General features: G+C 41.2%; 1 protein-coding gene across 4 annotated transcripts in view; it reads left to right on the top strand.

Moving 5' to 3' along the window:
* The window catches only part of tmtc4 (transmembrane O-mannosyltransferase targeting cadherins 4), a 45,926-nt gene extending 20,406 nt beyond the window's left edge, over positions 1-25,520 (top strand). For 2 of the 4 annotated variants that reach the window (XM_055870939.1, XM_055870937.1), the window contains 10 exons: positions 9,757-9,918; positions 10,362-10,564; positions 14,405-14,579; positions 14,813-15,252; positions 15,503-15,610; positions 15,757-15,898; positions 16,535-16,649; positions 23,436-23,548; positions 24,790-24,859; positions 25,250-25,520. In XM_055870939.1, coding sequence (XP_055726914.1) covers positions 9,757-9,918; positions 10,362-10,564; positions 14,405-14,579; positions 14,813-15,252; positions 15,503-15,610; positions 15,757-15,898; positions 16,535-16,649; positions 23,436-23,548; positions 24,790-24,859; positions 25,250-25,401 — 1,680 coding nt within the window. In that variant the 3' untranslated portion in view covers positions 25,402-25,520. The remainder of the gene's footprint in view (positions 1-9,756; positions 9,919-10,361; positions 10,565-14,404; positions 14,580-14,812; positions 15,253-15,502; positions 15,611-15,756; positions 15,899-16,534; positions 16,650-23,435; positions 23,549-24,789; positions 24,860-25,249) is intronic. The other 2 variants (XM_055870938.1, XM_055870941.1) reach the window with 2 other exon arrangements.
* The last annotated feature ends 795 nt before the right edge of the window (positions 25,521-26,315 follow it).

Here is a 26,315-nt window from a genome sequence, read left to right as displayed (position 1 = left end):
CAAATGATATTTTGAAAGAGGAAGTAAAGTACTTTAAGAATATATTTTCGTTTCAGGCTCCTCCATCTCCACTAACTGAAACTAATTGTATGGATTTTTTCCCTAATAATAATGTAAAATTAACATCTGTACAGAAAGACTCATGTGAAGGCCTAATTACAGAGGAGGAACTACTTGATGCAATTGGGGCCTTTAAGGATGGGAAAACTCCAGGACTGCATGGCATACCAGTGGAAGTATACAAACATTTTTTTGATATACTCAAAGGACCATTATTAGCTTGTTTTAACCACTCCTATATAAATGATAGATTATCAGACACGCAACAAGAAGGTGTGATATCATTATTACTGAAACAGGACCCAAGTGGTATATATAAAGATCCAGTCCATTTAAAAAATTGGAGACCTCTTACACTTCAATGTTGTGATGCAAAAATCCTAGCAAAATGCTTGGCGCATAGAATAAAAAAAGTTTTGTCAGATATTATTCATCCTAATCAGACAGGTTTTTTACATGGACTATACATTGGAGATAATATAAGGCAAGTACTGGAAACAATGGAACACTATGAAATATCGGGGACACCAGGCCTGGTTTTCATAGCTGATTTTGAAAAGGCTTTTGATAAAGTACGACTGGAGTTTATATATAAATGCCTAGAATATTTCAATTTTGGGGAATCTCTTATAAAATGGGTAAAAATTATGTATAGTAACCCTAGGTGTAAAATAGTAAATAATGGCTACATCTCAGAAAGTTTTAAACTATCTAGAGGAGTAAAACAAGGTTGTCCACTATCGGCATATCTATTTATTATTGCCATCGAAATGTTAGCTGTTAAAATTAGATCAAACATTAATATTAAGAGATTAGAAATCCAGGGCCTAAAAACTAAGGTGTCATTGTACGCTGATTATTCATGTTTTCTTTTAAAACCACAACTAGAAACTCTCTACGGCCTCTTAGAGGATCTAGATACATTTGCTATCCTCTCTGGATTAAAACCAAATTATGATAAATGTACCATATTACGTATTGGATCACTAAAAAATACACATTTTACATTGCCATGTAGTTTACCAATTAAATGGTCTGACGATGATGTGGACATACTCGGTATACAAATCCCAAAAGAAAGAAATGATCTCACTCCAATAAATTTTTATAGAAACTTAGTAAAAATAGATAAGATCTTGCTACCATGGAAAGGAAAATACCTGTCTATTTGTGGGAAAATCACCCTGATTAACTCTTTAATCATATCACAGTTTACCTATTTGCTTATGGTTTTGCCTACACCTAGTGACCTGCTTTTTAAATTATATGAACAAAAAATATTCAATTTTATTTGGAACGGCAAGCCAGATAAAATTAAAAGGGCCTATTTATATAACGAATATGAATTCGGAGGGCAGAAATTATTAAATATTAAAGCATTAGACCTCTCACTAAAGGCATCAGTCATACAAAAGTTATACTTAAATCCAAACTGGTTCTCTAGTAGATTGGTACGAATGTCTCATCCTATGTTCAAGAAGGGCCTTTTTCCCTTTATTCAGATTACACCTGCTCACTTTCGGTTGCTTGAAAAGGAAATAATTTCCAAAATATCTTTATTTTTTAAACAAGCCTTAGAAAGTTGGTTGCAATTTCAGTTTAATCCACCTGAAAGGACGGAACAAATAGTACAACAAATCTTGTGGTTAAATTCAAATATAGTAATTGATAAAAAAACTGTATCGAAGAAATGTTTAAAAAAGGTATAATTTTTGTGAATGATATTATAAATAGGACTGGTGGAGTAATGTCACACATGCAGCTAACACAGACATATGGAAATGTCTGCTCTACCCAAAATTACAACCAATTAATTGTGGCATTACCACAAAAATGGAAGAGGCAGGTGGAAGGGGATAAAAGTAAGGAACTTGTATGTCGGCCTTATATTAAAGAACATAAATGGTTAAAGAAAAGTGTGATAAATAAAAACATATACCAATTTCATTTAAGGACCAAAAAACTTACAGCTGTGCCATATAAATTGCAAAATAGTTGGGAAGAGATTTTCGATGTACCCATTCCATGGCACATGGTTTATGAATTGATACGCAAAACAACGCCGGATTCAAAACTTCAAATTTTTCAATTTAAATTATTGTACAAAATTCTTGCAACTAATAGAATGTTATATATATGGGGGATACAATCTTCCCAGCTCTGTAGATTCTGCTGTGAGGAGGCAGAGTCATTAGACCATTTATTTTGGTATTGTCCGCATGTAGCTCGTTTTTGGTCACAGGTCCAGGAATGGTTGAAGAATTGCAACATTTGCGTAGAACTAACGCTACAGATAGCAATACTGGGGGATTTGAAAAGCCATAGTCAATCAATCAATAATATAATAATTATTTTAGCAAAAATGTTTATTTTTAATTTACAATCCGTGGAAGCTATGAGAATAGGAAGATTCAAATCTTTTGTGAAGCATCACAGCACAGTTGAAAAATATATGGCAAATAAAAATCCGAAATGGATGATGTTGGAAGATAGATGGGAAAGGTTGAGTGGAGCTGAAGGGTGGGACTAATAACAAGATAAACAATGTAGGGCATACGGGATCTGTGAAATGTGTATAGGTGCGGAGCTATTGTGAAATAGCACAGTTACAAGTGGAAATCAAACTGGATGGACAACAGAAATAGAGGAAGGACAAAGAACAAACAAGAGAGAACTATTATAAAGTAGACTGTGTCTGTAAAATGTGTATAAGATGTATAAATTGAAGGTAAAAACAGAAATGTTTATCAGTTTACTCCAATTGGGGGGTCGGTGGTAGGGTTTGCGGGGAATAATAATAAAGGTATACTCTTTAAAAAAAGTATGTATGTCTATGTAGGTATGTGTATGTATATATGTGTATATGTATGCATACGTGAATGGATATATATATTTACCCCAAAAAATATGGGGGATTGGAAATGATGCAGACAATTACATTGGAAGCAACATTCTTTCCGCAATATTAAGCTGATCCACCCCCCAAAAAAAGTATGCTAGTGTGGACATTGGAACAGTGACATTCACTAGGGTTGGGCGGTATCCGGATTTTCATAAATTCATAGTGTTCTTGTACCATACTGGGATGTATGGTATTACCGGTACTGCACACAAGGGGCGCTATTTCTTTCCAAACGTAAAAAATATACACTACCGTTCAAAAGTTTGGCGTCACTTAGAAATGTCCTTGTTTTCCATGAAAACATACATGAAATGAGTTGCAAAATGAATAGGAAATATAGCCAAGACATTGGCAAGGTTATAAATAATGATTTTTAATTGAAATAATTGTGTCCTTCAAACTTTGCTTTCATCAAAGAATCCTCAATTTGCAGCAATTACAGCCTTGCAGAACTTTGGCATTCTAGTTGTCAATTTGTTGAGGTAATCTGAAGAGATTTCACCCCATGCTTCTTGAAGCACCTCCCACAAATTGGACTGGCTTGATGGGCACTTCTTACGTACCATACGGTCAAGCTACTCCCACAACAGCTCAATAGGTTTGAGATCGGGTGACTGTGCTGGCCACTCCATTATAGACAGAATACCAGTTGACTTCGTCTTCCCTAAATAGTTCTTGCATGGTTTGGAGCTGTGCTTCCGGTCATTGTTCTGTTGAAGGAGGAAATTGGCTCCAATTAAGCGCCGTCCACAGGGTATGGCATGGCGTTGTAAAATGGAGTGAGAGCCTTCCTTCTTCAAGATCCCTTTTACCCTGTACAAGTCTCCCACTTTACCACCACCAAATCACCCCTAGACCATCATATTGCTTCCACCATGCTTGACAGATTGCGTCCAGCACTCCTCCAGCATCTTTTTTTCTTTGTGATCCGAACACCTCAAACTTAGATTCTTCTGTCCATAACACTTTTTTACAATCTTCCTCTGTCCGGTGTCTGTGTTCTTTTTCCCATCTTCATCTTTTCTTTGTATTGGCCAGTCTCAGATATGGCTTTTTCTTTGCAACTGCCTAGAAGGCCAGCATCCCAGAGTCGCCTCTTAACTGTTGACGTTGAGACTGGTGTTTTGCGGGTACTATCTAATGAAGCTGCCAGTTGAGGACTTGTGAGGCATCTGTTTCTCAAACTAGACACTCTGGTGTACTTGTCCTCTTGCTCAGTTGTGCAATGGGGCCTCCCACTCCTCTTTCTATTCTGGTTAGAGACAGTTTGTTCTGTGAAGGGAGTAGTGTACAGCGTTGTACGAGATCTTCAGTTTCTTGTCAATTTCTCGTATAGAATAGCCTTAATTTCTCAGAACAAGAATAGATTGATGAGTTTCAGAAGAAAGTTATTTGTTTCTGGGCATTTTGAGCCTGTAAACGAACCCACAAATGCTGATGCTCCAGATACTCAACTAGTCTAAAGAAGGCCAGTTTTATTGCTTCTTTAATCAGGACAACCGTTTTCAGCTGTGCTAACATAATTGCAAAAGGGTTTTCTAATGATCAATTATACTTTTTTAAATGATAAACTGGGATTACCTAATACAACGTGCCATTGGAACACAGGAGTGATCGTTGCTGATAATGGGCCTATGTAAATATTCCATAAGAAATTGCCGTTTCCAGCTACAATAGTCATTTACAACATTAACAATGTCTACACTGTATTTCTGATCAATTTGATGTTATTTTAATGGTCAAAAAATTTGATTTTCTTTCAAAAACAAGGTAATTTCTAAGTGACCCCAAACTTTTGAATGGTAGTATATATTATGCTAACAAAGTACCAGAGAATTCCCATAGCAGGCGCTAGATAAATGCTAACAAGCGTAAATGTATTAAAAACAAAACTGATATCACATATACATTTACATATTTGGGGCGGCAAGTAGCCTAGTGGTTAGAGCGTTTGACTAGTGACCAAAAAGTTGCAAGATCGAATCCCCGAGCTGACAAGGTAAAAATCTGTCGTTCTGCCCCTGAAAAAGGCAGTTAACCCACTGTTCCTAGGCCGTCATTGAAAATAAGATTTTTTTATAACTGACTTACCTAGTAAAATGTAAAGAATATAAATACATACATTTTCAGACCTTTACACAGTGCTTTGTTGAAGCATGTTTGGCAACAATTACAGCTTTGAGTCTTCTTGGGTATGACGATACTAGCTTGGCACACCGGTAATTGGGGAGTTTCTCCCATTTTTTTCTCTGCAGATCCTCTCAGGCTCTGTCAGGTTGAATGGAGAGCATTGAATGGAGAGCACAGCTATTTTCAGGTCTCCAGAGATGTTAGATCGAGTTCAAGTCCGGGCTCTGGCTCAAGGACATTGAGACCTGTCTCGAAGCCACTCCTGCGTTGTCTCCCCAAATATAGGTGTGTCCTTAGGGTCGTTATCCTGTCGGAAGGTGAACCTTCATCCCAGTCTGAGGTCCTGAGCGCTCTGGAGCAGGTTTTCATCAAGGATCTCTGTTCTTTTCTCTGTTCATCTTTCCCTCGATCCTGACAAGTTTTCCAGTCCCTGCCGCTGAAAAACATCCTCACAGCGTGATGCTGCCACCACCATGCTTCACCGTAGGGAAGGTGCCAGATTTCCTCCAGATGTGACGCTTGGCATTCAGGCCAAAGAGTTCACGCTTGTTTTCATCAGACCAAAGAATCGTATTTCTCATGTTCTGAGAGTCATTAGGTGCCTTTTAGCAAACTCCAAGCCGGCTGCCATGTGCCTTTTACTGAGGAGTGGCTTCCGTCTGGCCACTCTACCATAAAGGCCTGATTGGTGGAGTGCTGCAGAGATGGTTGTCCTTCTGGAAGGTTCTCCCGTCTCCACAGAGATACTTTGGAGCTCTCTCAGTGACCATCGTGTTCTTGGTCACCTCCCTGACCAAGGCCCTTCTCCCTCGATTGCTCAGTTCGGCTGGTCGGCCAGCTCTAGGAAGGGTCTTGGTGGTTCCAAACGTCTTCCATTTTAGAATGATGGAGGCCACTGTGTTCTTGGGGACCTTAAATGCTGCAGAAAGGTTTTGCTACCCTTCCCCAGATCTGTGCCTCAACACGATCCAGTCTCGGAGCTCTAAGGACAACTGTCGGACCTTACATAGACAGGTGTAATCTTTTTCCAAATCATGTCCAATCATTTGAATTTACCACAGCTGGTCTCCAATTAAGTTGTAGAATCATCTCAAGAAGTATCAATGGAAACAAGATGCAACTGATCTCAATTTTGAGTCTCATAGCAAAGGGTCTGAATACTTACGTAAATTAGGTATTTATTTATTTGTTAACATTTCTAAGAAACTGTTTTTGCTTTGCCATTATGGGGTATTTTAAAGTAAGACTTTAACGTAAGAAAATGTGGAAAAATGGAAGGGGTCTGAATACTTTTCGAATGCTTTGTACATTGTGGAGTTGAAACTGGGCTAGCTAGAAAACTAGCAAACTAAATGCATAGCCGGAGCGCTGAGCTGGAGAAAATGTATTTGGCACGTATTTAGCTGGCAAACATTAGTAGTGAATTTAAAGTGTAAACTGATCAACTCTCTTGGGCTGCTCAACAGTGGATCGTCATGTCACGTTTGCTCCATTAGCTTTTTGTAAAGAAACATACACTTATGTGACTGGCTCAATTGAATATTTTCAGATAATTTTTTTGTACGGTATTTTAAATCATACCGTCGTAGAATGAAGGTATGGATATTATAACGTAGCTATTGTAACATCATTTCACCATACACTCATATAACCATGTAAACCATCCATACTCAGTCTAACTAGAGCCCGAACGATAGTGGAGTTTTTGTTTTTCCGATTTTAGAGAGTGGAAATAATTTATCGATAACTGTTATGTGCCGATTTATTTTTATTTTAGCTGAAATTAAAAAGAACTTCCGTACAAAGATACTCAACGTTGATTTCTTACATTTAAGGAAAGAACATTAATGTAATAATTTAGGAGCACCAGAAAGAGATTTATTTTATGTAAAAATGGTGTTTCTCTAATCTAGTGAAAGGAGAATAAACTGCACTGATTCCATCGTCAACAAATAAATGCCTAGGCTCTGAAGAATGAGCTGCCTCATGCTAGCCAGCTGGAAAACAACGACAGGACACATTTTCAGTGTATTAGTATTAAGCTATGTTTTCATCGATTTGTAAGGCTGTAGCCACTGAATTCTGGTAATCACTTGAAAGGAAAAACAAGTGTTGTCTTTGTGCTATCTGGGATCCTTGGGACCTCCAAACAAATGTTTAGTGTAATGGTTCAGGTTTAGCGTAGGGACGTCCCAAGGATTCTTGATACTACTAAGCTTCAGTGAATGGCGTCAAGAACTCTCTCACAGCTAGTTAGATGGCTGGCTAGCTAGCACTTGTCAAGGAAATGGATTAGCGATTGGCGAAATGTGAATTTGAACCAGTCCCTATCAAGGGACAATGAACCCATACATCAGAACATAGCTGCAAAGTGCTACTTTGTAAACCTTTTTCTTTTCTTGTGTGTCTCGGAAAACATTTGAATGACAGAGCTTGAGGAATAAGCTTCGCAAAGAGCAAATATAACACTAGATTTCGCTGGCTTCACTAAAGGGCATTAACGTTACCACAGAGTTGAATGTTCTTAGCACGGCACTTACTTGGTACACCCCATCAATTGTTTGTCAAGACACGTGACACCCTGCCATGACACTTCACGTAATGGTATATGCCCAGGGCGCATTTTTGGCACTTTTTTTGAGCTGGCCAGCTCAATAAAGTGGTAGCAGTAAGACTAAGAGTTAGTTCACAGTTATTCACTCTCCTCTCTGACTTAAGGCATCTGCATGCTGCCCAGCCGAAACAGTTTGGAAGTGTTTGTGCATATATTATGATGACATTTTGTGACGTTTTTGTACTTCGATAAGGTTTTTTTCAGCTTTTCGGGCACAAGACATCTTTTCTCGAAGTCTATGCCGTTTCGTCGGTGATTGGTCAACAGTAGGGATTCTTCAAGTCTTGTCATTCAACGAGAGATGACTCATTTTCATGCCCAGTTTTTCTGCACCAAACATCTTAGTTAATGCAACCGCTGTGTCAGATTTCAAAAAACTTTACGGAAAAAACAAACCATGCAATAATCTGAGACGGCGCTCAGAACAATAGCCAAATTAGCCGCCATGTTGGAGTCAACAGAAATATGAAATTACATCATAAATATTCCCTTACCTTTGATTATCTTCATCAGAATGCAGTGCCAGGAGTGAGAATGCAGTGCCAGAATGCAGTGCCAGGTTTTCCACAATAAATTGTTGTTTTGTTCGATAATGTCCATTACTTATGTCCAATTAGCTAATTTTGCTAGCATGTGTAGTACACGTGTCCAAACGCTCGCACAGATGCAGGCAAACGTCGTACGAAAACTTCAAAAAGTTATATTACAAGTCGAATAAACTGGTCAAACTTAGTAGAGAATCAATCTTCAGATGTTATCATCTATATCCAATAACGTTCCCTCCGGAGCATTCTTTTCAGTCTCTATAAGTAATGGAACGCATGGCGATATCATGAGGTGCACAAAGTGCGTGACCAAGAACTGGCACTCTGCCAGACCACTGACTCAAACACCTCCCATCCGGTCCCACAACACAGCATAAGCTTCATTCCACATTCTACTGGCTGTTGACATCTAGTGGAAGGCGTAGGAAGTGCAAACAGATCCATATATTACAGGGAATTGAATAGGCGATGACTTTAACATCGACCACTCTCAGAATTCTCACTTCCTGTTAGGATTTCTTTTCTCAGGTTTCAGCCTGCCATATGAGTTCTGTTATACTCACAGACATAATTCAAACAGTTTTAGAAACTTTAGAGTGTTTTCTATAAAATATTAATAATACTATGCATATATTAGTAACTGGGACTGAGGAGCAGGGCACCTTACTCTGGGAATCTTTCATCCAAGCTACTCAATACTGCCCCTGCAGCCATAAGAAGTTAATGTAAAATTGAGCGTCTAAGATCTCTGCAAAAGCATCAAAATTAATGAGAGAGTTCTTGAGTTATCTTAGATTAATTCTGACTATTTTGAGGAAGTTTTTACTAGCTACAGCGTTTCAAAATGGACAAGCAGTACAATTGCCGCCCTCAAGACAAATAATGAAATGCACAATAAAGTCATTCTATGAACTACTACTTTCTCCTCATCTTGTATACGTCCTTTCCAATGGATCAAACGGCGATACAAATACATCAGTAAAAGGATAATATTGGTCGGGCTCTACCTCTTACACTAATGTTGCTTTTCGTGCTACACTACCGTGTATGCCCTTATGCTATACTAGGGAAGTTGTGTTTCCGTAGCTAGGGCTTGACAGTAAGGGTTTGTGAAAAGCAGAATCAACAACCTCTGCATAGCTTTGTGAGAGTGAGAAAGGTCACAGTTTGCCAGTGTTATGTAAATGCAGGCTGAAAAGTACCAGTTGCTTGGCTTTGACTCAAAGTGAGAACATGTCCGCCGGTGCCATGTCCAGTGAGACACGTCGGCCCCGCGTAGATGGAAACAAAATTCTGAGCCTTTTGGGTCAAACACTGAGGTAAATCCTGTATGGAAATGCACCAGAATATCCTTCTAACATGTACCGATTATGTACCCTATGGTTATGGTTAGGTTAGTGTACTTAATTTGGACTCGGGCTGTTGTTGTTGTGGACTCCTTTACACTGGATGATGCAAACATGATTAGTTTTGCAAGATGTAGGATGTATTACTATGTTTGTCAGGTAAGTGAGCGGGTGCGGACGGGCCTCCTGATCCGATTGGCTCTGCTGGCCATGGGCGGAGCCTCCCTGCTGTACGCCCGCTGGAGAATCATGGGAACTGGGCCCCCCGCCTTCACTGAAGTAGACAACCCGGCATCCTTTGCAGAAAATGTCTTTCTCAGAGTGAGTCATGTTTTACCTATTTGAATGCTACTGGATAGAGTATGTAGGCTAAATAACGACTCTTATGGTAATTTGTAACCTCCCCCCCTCCTTTATGGAAGGAAATTATTTTAAAGTTATGTCAGAATACTAAATCTAAATGGATTAAGTTTTTTTGTTTTGGATTGTCTTTTTAGGACGTGCTCTTAATAGTTGAAAACATCTAACTATCGCCACGCATACCTCTATAGTAGTACACCAATCATAATCGTATCAATCCATTGATTGTCTGTGATTTTTTGTTGTTTTTTAAATGTTCTTATTTTTTCCCTCTCTCTCTCCTTCTCCCTCACACTCTGCCATCTCACTCTGCTCCCTCTCTATCCCTCCCACTCTCTCTCTTTCTCTCTCTCTCCCTCCCCTCTTTCATTGTCATCCCCTGTCCTGTTCTGTGTGATTGGCAGATAGTCAACTATAATTACTACTACTCACTGAATGCCTGGGTGCTGCTGTGTCCCTGGTGGCTGTGTTTTGATTGGTCCATGGGCTGTGTGCCCCTCATTAAGTCAGCGTTTGATTGGAGGACGGCCTGGCTGCTGCTGCTCTGGTGCTTCCTGATAGGCTTGATAAGCCAAGCCTTATGCTCACAGGACGGCCAGAGGAGGAGGTAGGAGAGAGCTCAGCCGACACATACGTCCACACACACACACTGTTGTCAAGATAAAAGATGTTTGGTTACAATGTTGGTTACTCAGTTATGAACAGTGGATCGATCGAATGTGACTCAAGCATCAATTTCAGCTAACTTAAAACAAATAGACATACTGTGTAATATACAGTTGTAAGTATTATGTAACAGTGTTTTTTAGGGGTCCAAGCAGTGAAAAGAACAAAGGCCAGCACACTGAATATGCTCTGATGAAGATCCTTTGAAACGTTGCCAATAAAGGTGGTAATTGAAAGCATATACAGTGTGCAGTCCTTTCTGGGTTTTTTCTACTATACTTCATTAGCCCAGTGTTACGTTTCCACTTCCACCAAGTTTTTTTTTTAAAGGATGTTGGTATGACCATGACCACAAACTATGACCTTTTCTATAGACTGGTGAAAGCAGTGAAACACCCATCCACCTCTTCCTCCTCACGTCCTGTTCAGTGCAGACCCTCATTCAAATAATAGGTGTGAGTTCAGGTGGGTCGACCAAAAGTGGTGAAGGTAGGCAACAACACGTCCGCCCCTCTGATCCTCAACATGGTGGCCCCCTGTACTCCCTGTTCATACCAACAACGATGAGACAGCCTACAGGGAGGAGGTGAGAGCCCTGGTGGAGTGGTGCCAGGAAAATAACCTCTCCCTCAACAAGACGAAGGAGCTGATCGTGGACTACAGGACAGTCGAGAGAGCACATTGACGGAGGCCGCAGTGGAGAGGGTCAAAAGATTCAAGTTCCTCTGCGTCCACATCACTGACAACCTGAAATGGTCCCTTCACACAGACAGCATCATGAAGAAGACGCAACAGCACATCTTCAACCTCAGGAGGCTGAAGAAATTCGGCTTGGCCCTTAAGACCCTAAAGAACTTCTATAGATGCAGCATTGAAAATATCCTGTTGGGCTTTATCACTGCCTGGTATGGCAATTGCACCGTCTGCAACGGCAAGGTTCTCCAGTAGGTGGTGTGGTCAGCCTAACGCATCACCGGGGGCACACTGCCTGCCCTCTAGGACATCAACAGCAACTGGTGTCACAGGAAGACCAAGAAGGTCATCAATCACCCGAACTACGGCCTGTTCACCCTGCTACCATCTGGACTGAGAAACTGCTTATCTCCAGGCCATCAGACTGTTGAACAGTCACCACTCGACCAAAAAAAGTTGATTTGATTTGGGCCTCTGCGCTTCGGCGAACAAAGGAAAGGAGGGGTGCTCGATAAAGGTGTGAATCGGAAAAGACAGCTTGTGATTAGAAGAAAAAAGTTTATCACAACTGTGCTTGGCTTTTCTAATAATTTACTATGTAAGTGAGGTCACATCGGCGTGTCTGCATGCACATCGGCGTGTGTGCATGCACATCAGTGTGTCTGCACACAGGAACTTGGGATGGTGGCTACTATATAACACACTCTTGACAAAAGAGTTACCACTGGCAGGGCAGGACGGAACACACTTCACTCGTTCTACACTGGACACACTCAAGTACTTAAGGTTGTTCTCACTGTGCATCCATGGCCACAGATACTTGAAAACAAACTGTCACATCAGATGTCTCTTACTGAGCTGTGCGAAGCTGTGGAGCTCTACTGGATGGTTAGTGACGAGGTACAAAAGCAGCGGGTCTACATACCAGTGGCGGTATGGACAAGTACATTAGAGTGTGTAGTTTGAGAAACAGACGCCTCACAAGTCCTCAACTGGCAGCTTCATTAGTACCCGCAAAACACCAGTCTCAACGTCAACAGTGAAGAGGCGACTCCGGGATGCTGGCCTTCTAGGCAGAGTTGCAAAGAAAAAGCCATATCTCAGACTGGCCAATACAAAGAAAAGATTAAGATGGGGAAAAGAACACACTCTGGACAGAGGAACTCTGCCTAGAAGGCGAGCATCCCAGAGTCGTCTCTTCACTGTAGACGTTGAGACTGTTGAGACAGATATTCCATTAAAAAACAGCCGTTTCCAGCTACAATAGTCATTTACAACATGAACAATGGTTACATTGTATTTCTGATCAATTTGATGTTATTTTAATGGACAAAAATGTGAAATTTTTAAGTGACCCTAACCTTTTGAACAGTAGTGTATGTATCTGTGTGTGTGTAGATTATATATATAGAATAAGATATAAAAAAAAAGATATCCCATCTCTCCCATCTATTTGTGATGTCCATCTGTTTTTTTTTCTATTTGCCATATCTTTCAAACTGTTTCAAACTCTTTCCAAAAAGTTATTTTTTAAATTTATTTGACCATTATTTAACTAGGCAAGTCAGTTGAGAACAAATTCATATTTACAATGACGGCCTACTCCGGCCAAACCCTAACCAGGACGACGCTGGGCCAATTGTGCACCGCCCTATGGGACTCCCAATGACGGCCGGTTGTGATACAGCCTAGCATCGAACCAGGGTCTGTAGTGACACTCTAGCACTGAAATGCAGTGCCTTAGACCGCTTCGCCACCTGTTTTACAGGCACAGTATGTTTTACATAGTTATCTTGTTGTTGTTATTAGTCCCAATCAAATGTATTTATAAAGCCCTTTTTACATCAGCCGATGTCACAGTGCATTACAGAAATGCCGCCTACAACCCCAAACAGCAAGCAATAAAGATGTAGAAGCACGGTGGCTAGTAAGAACTCCCTAGAAAGGCAGGAACCTAGGAAGAAACCTAGAGAGGAACCAGGCTCAGAGGGGTGTTCAGTCGTCTTCTGGCTGTGCCGGGTGGCGATTATAACAGTACATGGCCAAGATGTTCAAATGTTCATAGATGACCAGAACGGTCAAATAATAATAATCACAGTGGTTGTAGAGGGTGCAACAGGTCAGCACCTCAGGAGTAAATGTCAGTTGGCTTTTCATAGCCGAGCATTCAGAGTTCGAGACAGCAGGTGAGGTAGAGAGAGAGAGTCGAAAACAGCAGGTCCGGGGCAAGGTAGCACGTCCGGAGAACAGGTCAGGGTTCCATAGCCGCAGGCAGAACAGTTGAAACTGGAGCAGCAGCACGACCAGGTGGACTGGAGACAGCGAGACGTCATCAGGCCAGGTTGTCCTCAGGCATTTTTTGCCAGATCCTAACTGGTATGTCAAATTTTCGATTGACAAGAAATGTTTTGTAAAGCTAAATGATATCTTTGTTTAGCAAATAGCAATTAAAGTGCACTTATTATAGGAGAAAAGAAGGACCCACTGACTCCGATACAGACCTTATATTGGTTAATCTCAAAATGTACACATACGATTTATGGTTTCACTCAAGTATTTGTACAATCTATAAATAGGAGTCGGAGACTATTAGAAAGAGACATACCGGGGAAACAGAAAACATTACTAAAGTGGGGAAAGCACTTTTCTTCTCAGCTAAACTTTACCTTCCATTGCAGATTGCTAAGTGAGAGAGTTTTGCATAGCCCACAGTAGCTGTTTTGTCAAATACAAAAGTTGGAAGAAATGGCCCGGAAAGATTTGTTACGTGATCACGGAGAAGAACTGCAGACAGACCATTGTGAATAGCAACGGGAACCAATGACTTTCTTGCAGCAGAACTTTGGGGAGTTCACTTGTGGTATTGAATGACTGCACAAAATCTCATCTTAGGGTCTTCAACATCCTGATACATTGACACATGGTTTGCCCTTTTTAAGGATCAGTTTGAGTCCATCGTCGAATGGGATAGTTCAAATACTAATCGATCAATTCAAAACGCATGTACGCTTTTTATAAATGGATTGTGAATCCTTTTTCTCATGACAAATATTATAAAGTGTTACTTTGACCCTGTGAATCTTGCCAGGACGTTGACCCTGGGTCTGGTGCTGCTGGTAGTCCCCTTCCTGCCTGCCTGCAACATATTCTTCAGGGTTGGCTTCGTCATTGCAGAGAGGGTCCTCTACCTCTCCTCCGCTGGCTACTGTCTGCTACTGGCCTACGCCCTGGGACACTGCTGTGGTCGCTGGAGCAGACACAAGGTAGAGAATAGACACACACACACCCTCGCCCAGCTAAAAGCTACACGTCACATACATTTGAGGTTCTCCCAATTTTTTGGGTCACCTGATCCAGTCTTTTGTCGGACATTGAAAAGAGATGGAGGATTTTAAGACTGTTAAGGATGGAGCTCCTGAATCAAACAGGGTTCACTTCATTGCCTTCACTTCATTGTCCTGTCGTAACGGATGGTCCTCAATCTTGTGTGTTGTAGGGGCTGCTCCGTGCCTCCCTGCTGGCCCTGCTATGTGTGTATGTGGCTCGCAGTGCCCTGCGCAGTCACCAGTGGCGCTCCGAGCAGAGCCTCTTCACCAGCGCCCTGTCAGTCTGTCCCCTCAATGCCAAGGTGGTGTCTGTCTGTCTGATGTGTCTATCTCTCTTGCTGGCTTGTCTGTCTGTCAGGATTACTGGTGCATCGATTGGTGTGTCTGTCTGTCTGCCTCTTTGTCAGACCATATTGGGACCCACGCAAGCTGTCGTGAAAATTATTCCCAAACTATTCAAAATAAGTTTTATTTTTATTTTATTTTTAATTTCTTTCGTTTTCACTTTTGCTGCCTCTTTCCCTCTCCAGGTGCATTATAATGTGGGTAAGAACCTAGCAGACAGAGGGAACACCAGTGCTGCCATCAGGTACTACAGAGAGGCAGTCAGGTACGAATACTACAGGTTCACACTCTCAATATGAGTTTTTCTATAGTTCTATAGTATGGCTCTTGGGTACATGTAGGTTACATTCCAATGTCCATACTTGTATATCACTTACACCCAAAACGTTGTTTCATACTAGGTGTTATGCTACTGTGGATATTGGAACAGAGTCACATTGGAAAGCACGTCACGATAATACTGTGTCATACCTATGGCCGAAACCATTGAACCTCTCAGCTGTGTTTTGTGTCAGGTTGCACCCTACGTATGTCCACGCTATGAACAACCTGGGCAACATCCTGAAAGAGAGGAACGAATTGGTGGAGGCAGAGGAGCTTCTGGCAAAAGCTGTACTCATACAGTAGGTGAACACACACACACACTGACATGCGCGAACGTATGCATGCATGGACATGCGCACAGAAATAACTTTATTAGCCTTTGTGACTTCACAAAAAACATAACTTTCTGGACATTAAATGCAACTGTGGTGTTCTTCTGAGAAAGGCCGGACTTTGCAGCAGCGTGGATGAATCTGGGAATAGTGCAAAACAGTCTGAAGAAGTATAAGGAAGCAGAGCAGAGCTACTGGAACGCCATCCAATTCCGGAAGAAATACCCTGACTGTTACTACAATCTGGGACGCCTGGTGAGTACAAAGGTTGGACTTAAAGCCATCCCCCAGGGTTGGACTTAAAGCCACCATCTGTAAGATTTCGTACTGTTAAACAGTCAATACAATTTACACGAATTAATTATTGAGGAATATGTTATTAAATGCCTTATGAGCTTGGTGCTGTTGTAACCCAAAATCTAAGGTTAAATAAGCTACGTGTTTAAATCTATCATGTTGATCAGTCTATGCAGAAAAAGTGAATTCAATGGATTTGAGAGTGGTAACTTTTCCCGATGAGGTACTGTAGCTTGTTCTGTTCCAAACCTAGTGGCAAGGCTCCTGTAAGCCTCAAACACAGACTGCAGATTGTGTCTTTGATGATGAATGAATGTGATGTGGTTTGCTAGAATGGTAATGTATGAAATCTACATAACCTGGTTCAAACATTCATGACATTACCCTGAAGAAGGCACAGCGATGCCGAAACGTTGGTGGATTTTTTTTACCCAATAAATGACTGGGAGGTTATACATATGGAGTGTGCAGCTCTTTGTTTTTATAGCTTACAGTTTATTCACCGTTAGTCAGCACCTAAATCGTTTTCTCTGGGTGTGCGCAAGCTCATGCCTTTTATTTTAAATGTATAAATTCGGACAATTTCCTCTCCAGTATGCAGACCTGAACAGACACCTAGATGCTCTGAATGCGTGGAGGAACGCTACAGTGCTGAAGCCTGACCACAGCCTGGCATGGAACAACATGGTCATACTACTGGACAACACTGGTAACCACACACTGCCACATACACACTACTAATACACACTTTCACAGACACACACACATGCATGCGCACCCAGGGCTCTAAATAAAATCATTTGAATTGGTAGCACTGGTTCACCTAAAGTGAACACAACATAAGCACAACATAAAATCTGTTTCTCAAACTAGACCCTCTAATGTACTTGTCCTCTTGCTCAGTTGTGCACCGGGCCTCCCACTCCTCTTTCTATTCTGGTTAGAGCCAGTTTGCGCTGTTCTGTGAAGGGAGTAGTACACAGCGTTGTACGAGATCTTCAGTTTCTTGGCAATTTCTCGCATGGAATAGCCTTCATTTCTCAGATCAAGAATAGACTGACGAGTTTCAGAAGAATGGTCTTTGTTTCTGGCCATTTTGAGCCTGTAATCAAACCCACAAATGTTGTCTGAAGAAGGGCAGTTTTACATTTTTCAGCTGTGCTAACATAATTGCAAAAGGGTTTTCTAATGATCAATTAGCCTTTTTAAAATGATAAACTTGGATTAGCTAACACAACGTGCCATTGGAACAACTGAGTGATGGTTGCTGATAATGGTCCTCTGTACGCCTATGTAGATATTCTATTAAAAATCAGCTGTTTCCAGCTACACTAATCATTTACAACATTAACAATGTCTACACTGTAATTCTGAACAATTTGATGTTATTTTAATGGACAAAAAATGTGCTTATCTTTCAAAAACAAGGCCATTCGTAAGTGACCCCAAACTTTTGAAAGGAAGTGTATATTTTTCCACACAACTTGAACAAAATTTTTGAATGAGTTTCCTGTGAACAGTAGATATTATATTCCTTCTCTTTGAGCAAGGTAAATATTGTTATTTTCTTATTATCTGCTAAACCATTACAATTATAACTGGCTATACTTATTTCACCATTTACCATAATTAGATACAAGTTTCAAATCTTTTTATCATAATATGTTTGTAAATGTACCATGGTGATTGAGTGTCCATATAGCTGTACCATGTTATTTGCATTGCTACTAAGTAACCCTCCAATTGACTTCCACTATTCCACCCGCTAAAGCACCCTCTCTCATCCCAAGCTTTCTTTCTGTGCCCCCAAATGTTTAGATATACTGGTAAAGTAACCAGGTTGTTAGCTTATGAGGTAACATGAATGAACAAGGTGTAAAAAAATGCATGGGTTTTGAACGACCCACAACATTGTTTATGACGAGAGCCTAAAAACGTACATTTTGGTCCACCAAGCACTTTTGTAGGTAGATGAAAAAAATCTACCATCCACTCATAATTCTTACCAGTCAATACATTTATTCGCCATAATAACACCAAAAATCACCCCCAAAAAATGGTCTAGTTTTTTTCCCTCCATGTTTTCGATTTCCCTAGTTATCTTTTCTTCAAGTTTTCACTCTCAAAATCACACCTTTTTTTTAATAGAGAAACAACAAAATTGGATGTTTTAAGTCCACAAGAATGCGTAAACAGCATCAGGAGACCGCATTTGAGGTCTGGGGAAGAAAATAAAACACATATTTTGCAGGCTATATTTGCCCTTTTTTTTATTTCAATTCTGTTTATAAAACAAGACACTCGATTGAAACAGATCATCGCAATATCATATTATTGTGCCAGGTAAGTTTACTTTACAGTTAACATTTAATTTGGAAAGTTTTATGGGAAAGCCTTTAGAAATGACTATTTCGGGCATCACTACCTGGCTACACAAAGTTGTAGACACAGGCATTCCCATGCCGTTACGTCTTCAGGAAGTTGCAAGAAATACAAGTCACTGATGCGTTCTTTAAATGTAAGCTTTGGATTGCACGAACCTGCGTTCACGTTCTTCTCTAGGGCACTTGGAAACAACTGCACAATGAAGACTATCATTACAACAATTATTATCTGGGAGCATATATCTAGGAGCAAAAGCAACCAAAATGGTCGTACTTTAGAGCCCTGTGCGCACCACATACACACACGCCACTAACACACACACACACCACAGTTGCTGTCTAATGGGAGATACTATGAGTGACAATACCCATCACTTGCTTTGTTTTGTGCCCAATCTATTTTGGATATTCATAATCAATCTTTAATAGTTGAGTAATGGATGAATTTCCATTGATTACATGCGCCGCAGAGTTAGTCAAATGCCTCATGTTTTTACTCATTCATCCGTATGCACAGTTGTTCAAAGATTGTTTCTGTACGCTAACAGCAGTGAAGACGGAGACAAAGATAAAAAAAATTGGGGGGAAATTTGATCTAAGCGCCCAACGTGATTAGACTGGAAGAGCAGGAACCGGCAATGCTTGAAATTTATGTATTAAAGCTTTGTGTGTGGAGTTTTCTAAAGGCACTCTTCCCTGCCGTGTGGAGAATGCGCTGATTTCCAGACGTTGGCGCCGCTTTTGTCAGAAGCCTCTCCCGAGGGGGGCGGGGTCTCCCAGGAGGGCCCTAGAACCATCCAATCGCCGGCCAGCGTTCCCATGATCAAACGCAAAGCAGACACAGAGAAGTACCCCCTCAGAATTCAGAATCCCCCTCCTCCACCCCCTCTCCACATAATTTCTTCCCCAAATCTGCCAAGACTACATGTCACCAAAAAACATAAAGTAACCGGGGTGTGTTTCCTTTATTCTCTTTCATTGCACAGAGATAAAGCTGAGCTAGCATACATAAACTCAGCGGAAAAAAAAGAAACGTCCTCTCACTGTCAACTGTGTTTATTTTCAGCAAACTTAACATGTGTAAATATTTGTATGAACATAAGATTCAACAACAGACATAAACTGAACAAGTTCCACAGACATGTGACGAACAGAAATTGAATAATGTGTCCCTGAACAAAGGGGGGGGGGTCAAAATCAAAAGTAACAGTCAGTATCTGGTGTGGCCACCAGCTGCATTAAGTACTGCAGTGCATCTCCTCCTCATGGACTGCACCAGATTTGCCCGTTCTTGCTGTGAGATGTTACCCCACTCTTCCCCAAGGCACCTGCAAGGTCCCGGACATTTCTGGGGGGAATGGGCCTAGCCCTCACCCTCTGATCCAACAGGTCCAGACGTGCTCAATCGGATTGAGATCCGGGCTCTTCGCTGGCCATGGCAAAACACTGACATTCCTGTCTTGCAGGAAATCACGCAGAGAACGAGCAGTATGGCTGGTGGCATTGTCATTCTGGAGGGTCATGTCAGGATGAGCCTGCAGGAAGGGGTACCACATGAGGGAGGAGGATGTCTTCCCTGTAACGCATAGCGTTGAGATTGCCTGCAATATCAACAAGCTCAGTCCGATGATGCTGTGACACACCTCCCCCAGACCATAACGGACCCTCCACCTCCAAATTGATCCCGCTCCAGAGTACAGGCTTCGGTGTAACGCTCATTACTTCGACGATAAACGTGAATCCGACCATCACCACTGGTGAGACAAAACTGCGACTCGTCAGTGAAGAGCACTTTGTGCCAGTCCTGTCTGGTCCAGCGACGGTGGGTTAGTGCCCATAGGCGACGTTGTTACTGGTGATGTCTGGTGAGGACCTGCCTTACAACGGGCCTACAAGCCCTCAGTTCAGCCTCTCTCAGCCTATTGCGGACAGTCTGAACACTGATGGAGGGATTGTGCATTCCTGGTGTAACTCGGGCAGTTGTTGTTGCAATACTGTACCTGTCCCGCAAGTGTGACGTTCGGATGTACCGATCCTGTGCTGGTGTTGTTACACGTGGTCTGCCACTGTGAGGATGGTCAGCTGTCCATCCTGTCTCCCTGTAGCGCTGTCTTAGGCGTCTCACAGTACGGACATTGTCATTTATTGCCCTGGCCACATCTGCAGTCCTTATGCCTCCTTGCAGCATGGCTAAGGCACGTTCACGCAAATGAGCAGGGACCTTGGGCATCTTTCTTTTGATTGTTTTTCAGAGTTAGTAGAAAGGCCTCTTTAGTGTCCTAAGTTTTAATAACTGTGATCTTAATTGCCTACAGTCTGTAAGCTGTTCGTGTCTTAAAACTTCTTAAGGGTCGGTGTTCCCCTGGCTGAACAACTTCCGGTGAAACTGGAGGGAGCGCAATTCAAATAAATAATCATAAATATTATGGACTTTAAACATTTATGTACATATACAGTTGAAGTCAGGAGTTTACATAGCGAAATACATTTAAACTCCGTTTTTCACAATTCCTGACATTTAATCCTATTAAAAATCCCCTGTCTTAGGGCATTTAGGGTGACCACTTTATTTTAAGAATGTGAAATGTCCGAATAATAGTAGTTGATTTATTTCAACTTTTATTTCTATCATCACATTCCCAGTGGGTTAGAAGTTTACATACACTCAAATAGTATTTGGTGACATTTCTCCAAAAAGTACGATCTTTGTCCCCATGTGCAGTTGTAAACTGTAGTCTGGCTTTTTTATGGCAGTTTTGGAGCAGTGGCTTCTTCCTTGCTGAGCGGCCTTTCAGGTAATGTTGATATAGCACTCGTTTTACTGTGGATATAGATACTTTTGTACCTGTTTCCTCCAGCATCTTCACAAGGTCCTTTGCTGTTGTTCTGGGATTGATTTGCAATTTTCGCACCAAAGTACGTTCATCTCTAGGAGACAGAACGCTTCTCCTTCCTGAGCGGTATGACGGCTGCGTGGTCCCATGGTGTTTATACTTGCGTACTATTGTTTGTACAGATGAACGTGGTACCTTCAGGCATTTAAAAATTGCTCCCGAGGATGAAGCAGACTTGTGGAGGTCTACAGTTTTTTTTCTGAGGTCTTGGCTGATATTTCTTTTGATTTTCCTATGATGTCAAGCAAAGAAGCACCGAGTTTGAAGGTAGGCCTTGAAATACATCCACAGGTACACTTCCAATTGACTCAAATTATGTCAATTAGCCTATCAGAAGCTTCTAAAGCCATGACATAATTCTCTGTAATTTTCCAAGATGTTTGAAGGCACAGTCAACTTAGTGTATGTAAACTTCTGGCCCACTGGAATTGTTATACAGTGAATTATAAGTGAAATAATCTGTCTGTAAACAATTGTTGGAAAGAAAAATTAAAACATTCAAAAATGACTTGTGTCATGCACAAAGTTGATGTCCTAACCGACTTGCCAAAACTACAGTTTGTGGAGTTGTTGAAAAATATGATATTTGTGGAGTGGTTGAAAAACAAGATATAATGATTCCAACCTATGTGTATGTAAATTTCCGACTTCAACTGTGTCTTATATTTGCTGAAAGCTTAAATTCTTGTTAATCTAACTGTACTGTCTGATTTACAGTAGCTACTACAGCGAAAACATGCCATGCAATTGTTTGAGGACGGCACCCCACATGAACATATTTTTCCACGGGCACGGGTTTCATACATTCACATTTAACGGTTAAAAATCACTTACTTTTTTAACATATTCCTCTGATTTGACATCCAAAGGGTCCCAGCTATAACATGTAGTGTCGTTTTGTATGATAAAATCCTTCTTTATATCCCAAAATGTCAGTTTAGTTGGTGCCACCGATTTGAGTAATCCACTCATTCATCTTGCAGAGAAGGAATCCGAAAATCTACCCCTAAACTTTGTTTCAACAAGTCAAAATAAGTTTCTATTAACTCCTCAGATACCCTAAAATGTAATCAAACTATAATATTTCTATTTATGTTCAGTAGGAAACGCAAACACGAATTTCCAAGACTGTGTCCCTCTACTAAAACTGTTATTTCTTATTCATTTTTGAAGTTACAAGCCTGAAACCTTGAACGTAGACTGCTGACACTCTGTGGAGGCCATAGGAATTGCATCCAGGGAGCTAATTTTCGATATGACCTGTCTCTTGCATTTCTAAGAGGATGGTCTTTCTCAAAAAAAATCTGTTTGATTTTCTCCTACCATATCTATTGTGTTATATTCTCCTACATTGGTACCAATTATATGCATATCCTGGCATCATGGCCATAGTTACAGGCAGTTTACTTTAGGCACGTCATTCAGGCAGGAAGTGGAGAAAAAAAGTGGCCTAGCCCTAAGAAGTTAATGACCGTTCCACAGGTGGATGTTCATTAATTGTTTATGGTTCTTGAACAAGCATGGGAAACAGTGTTTAAACCATTTACAATGAAGTTATTTGGATTTTTACGAATTATCTTTGAAAGACAGGGTCCTGAAAAAGGGTCGTTTCTTTTTTTGCTGAGTTTATGTGCACACATATAGCACACACATGTGCACGCAGAGCATGACTCAGGGCCTCCCATCCATCTTACTCCCTCCCTCTAGCTCTCTCTCCCTCCCACCTTCCCTCCCTCCCTCTATCGCTCTCCTTCCCACCTTCCCTCCCTAGTCAGACAGGTCTGACAGAGATCAATAAGCCAGTGGTCCTTGTGTTCAGCTCCTAATTAGGAAGCTAAAGCGCTCTTCCATGTGTGGAGAGGAAAAACTCTGCTCTACACACCACAGACAACACACACATGTACACACACACTGGGCGCTCAGTTTATATTGGGTTTCATCATTTTATCCATAGTATAAAGGTATAAGCACTTGCTTTAAAGCTCTGTACATTCGTACAAGCAGTTGACATTTGTATTCTGTGAATGCATCGACTTCCAATTAAGACTTTTAAAGCTGACTTGTAGTCTGTCGGTTTTAAACGTTGTTCTCCTCATGACTTGGATTTCCACCTTGCATGTCCACAGGCTTTGAACTAGCAAGTTCAATCTCGCCTGTCTGTGTCTGACTATCCGTCTGTCCTTCTCATGTCTATCCCTTCTCTCTCCTGTCGTCTAGGCAACCTAGCCCAGGCGGAGGCAATTGGCCGGGAGGCCCTAAAGCTCCTCCCTAACGACCACACCATCATGTTCTCATTGGCCAACGTCCTGGGCAAACTACAGAAGTATAAGGTCAGTAAGCCCAGCGAGAGAAATGACTTACAATAATTTACCTCAACTAGGGCTGTGACGGTCATGATATTTTGGATGACAGTAATTGGTCAGCCAAATGACCGCGGTCACGTTTTAACCGTTGGAATAGCAATTTAGTAAAAAAAAATGATAATCATGTGATTAAGACACATTTTCTCCTCTCCTCCGCTCCTGACTGCATGTGCTGCCATAGAAATAGAATGAATTAAATGGACGTCCTCGTTCAAGTCAATGATGGCATAATGGGTGGACTGGTGGCCACTGCAAGTATAGCAGCGAAGGAGAAAAGCTAGGTTGAAGATGACAAAGGTTAAAACGAGGATTCTAATACCCCATAACTCTTTGCAGCAATGGGACCAGCTATGTAAGTTAGCAACGGAGCTGGTCACGTGAATGTTTATTTTCTTAAAGCTTTCACATGGAGTCCTAACTTTTATCTTCAAGCTAGGAGTAAGGCAGGAACTGAAACCAGGAAGTGTACCTGTCTATTTGTGCTGTGATTTGTTGATTCAACTCAACTGACATTACAAAAAATACATTACATTGCATGAGCCCCATCAGTTAACATCATTTGAATGAACATTCTACATTACCATGGAAATTATTGTATCACAGTACCAGGCAGCCATTGCGAGTGTACCTATGAGTTTACCGGTCACATTTCCAGGGTTAGAGGTTCTAAGCCCGTTCTATTCATTCTATTTCTGTGTGTGTGTGCTGCTCCTGCAGGGAGGGGGGCATTGCCTAGGCAACCTAACACTCATTTGCTACAACACCTTGCTCGTTTCTGCAAGAGCCACACATTCTCATCACGTCGTTAAGAGTCCATGTTATCGCAGAAACAGACTTAACCGCATGAATGTCCGACCGTCTTCGCTCTGCTGGTAATTGTACCAGCCCTCACCTCAACTCAATCCGAACTTCAAATCAATGCTGAATGTCAAACATGCACTTAAGGCAATGGGATTGAAACTATTTTTTTGGACTCAAATCAAATGTTATTTGTCACATGCCCTTAACCAAGAATGCCGTTTTAAGAAAATAGAGTTAAGAGAATATTTACTAAATAAACTAAAGTAAAGTAACTAAAATGAGGCTTATATACAGGGGGTACTGGTACCAAGTCAATGTGCAGGGGTACAGGTGTGTCTGTGTGTGTGACTGCACTCCTAATGCAGCCACACACGCTGAAACATGTCCTGTGTTTTGTGCCCAATCAGGAGTCCGAAGGCTTCTTCCTCCAGGCTCTGAGGATCAACCCAAATGCTGCCAGTTGCCATGGCAATCTGGGTAAGACCAGTGGGTTCCGAGATACGTTTGATGGCGAACCAGAGTTCTTATAGACCCACAGAAATGTTTTTCATATACAGTATATTTGTGTTAAGACACTTGCCACATAAATAAATCCATAATACCTCAATGAAATTCAATGTGATCAATGTGGTGTGTTTAATTAATTGTTTGGGGATAATGTGATGGGTTTGGTCTCGAGCAAGAGTACCACTTAGAAACATTATTGGTCAAATATCATATGAAGTAAATGCATGGGCCACCTTCAGTAGGTACAAGGTGGAACGTGGCTGACATGAATTGTGATTCTTTATTCTCGATGTTCCACACCGTGTCTTTGGCTTCACAATCATATGTCTGTGTCTCTCCTCTCTCTCCCCTCCATCTCAGCGGTGCTGTACCATCGCTGGGGGAAGCTGGAGCTGGCGAAGAAGCACTACGAGCTGTCTCTGAAGCTGGATCCAGAAGCCCCAGGCACCAAGGACAACTACAACATGCTGCGACGCAAACTGGACCAGCTTTACAGGACCACACCACCCTGAGGGACTCGACCACTGACTGCATGCTCCAACACACACACATACGCAAATAACCGTTCATTCATTCCAGATTTGTACCATTTCCATTCTATTTAAGAAATAAAGACTGTTCTGTGTAACAAGTTCTGTTGCTTGTCCCCCATTATGAAATTGGGAAGGGGACTAGATCGGTCTCCGTCTGTTCGTATGTTAGTCACACACGATGTCTGACAGCACTGGCCCGATTTTAAATAAACTAGGGTGAATGATGCGTCTGCCCTTACGGGAAAAAAAGTTTTGCGGCGAATTGTGAACTTCTGGAAAACAATTCTGGGCAAACATTCTACTGTTTGCAAATTTGTTTCAAACTCTGTATGAATATGCAAATAAGATCAGATTTTTGGTTACTGTGTGTTAACGTTTAAATGTATCTACATAAACCAATCACGTAATTTTAAATAAAATTGCTTCTCTCAAAGAAAACTAAACATACTATACGGAACAAAAATAAATGCAACATGTAAAGTGTTGGTCCCATGTGAGCTGAAATAAAGAATCCCAGAAATGTTTGATATGCACAAAAAGCTTATTTCTCTCATTTTGTGCACAAATGTATTAACGTCCTTAGTGAGTATTTCACCTTTGCCAAGATAATCCATCCACCCGACGGGTGTGGCATATCAAGAAACTGATTAAACAGCATGATCATTACACAGGTGCACATTGTGCTGGGGATAATAAAAGGACATGCTAAAATGTGTAGTTTTGTCACATCACAATGCCACAGATATCTCAAGTTTTAAGGGAGCATGATGAAACAAGTATTTCTGAATGTAATAAAGTCCTTTCGTGGGGGAAAAAATATATTCTGATTGGGTGGTTCCAGGCCCATCCATGTGAAATCCATAGGATGTGGCCTAATGAATTTATTTCAATTG

This window comes from Salvelinus fontinalis, chromosome 19 (genome assembly GCF_029448725.1).
Source record: "Salvelinus fontinalis isolate EN_2023a chromosome 19, ASM2944872v1, whole genome shotgun sequence".
Taxonomy (NCBI): Eukaryota; Metazoa; Chordata; class Actinopteri; order Salmoniformes; family Salmonidae; genus Salvelinus; species Salvelinus fontinalis.
Note: the sequence above shows the minus strand (reverse complement) of the source record. Positions and strands in the feature narration are given on the sequence as shown.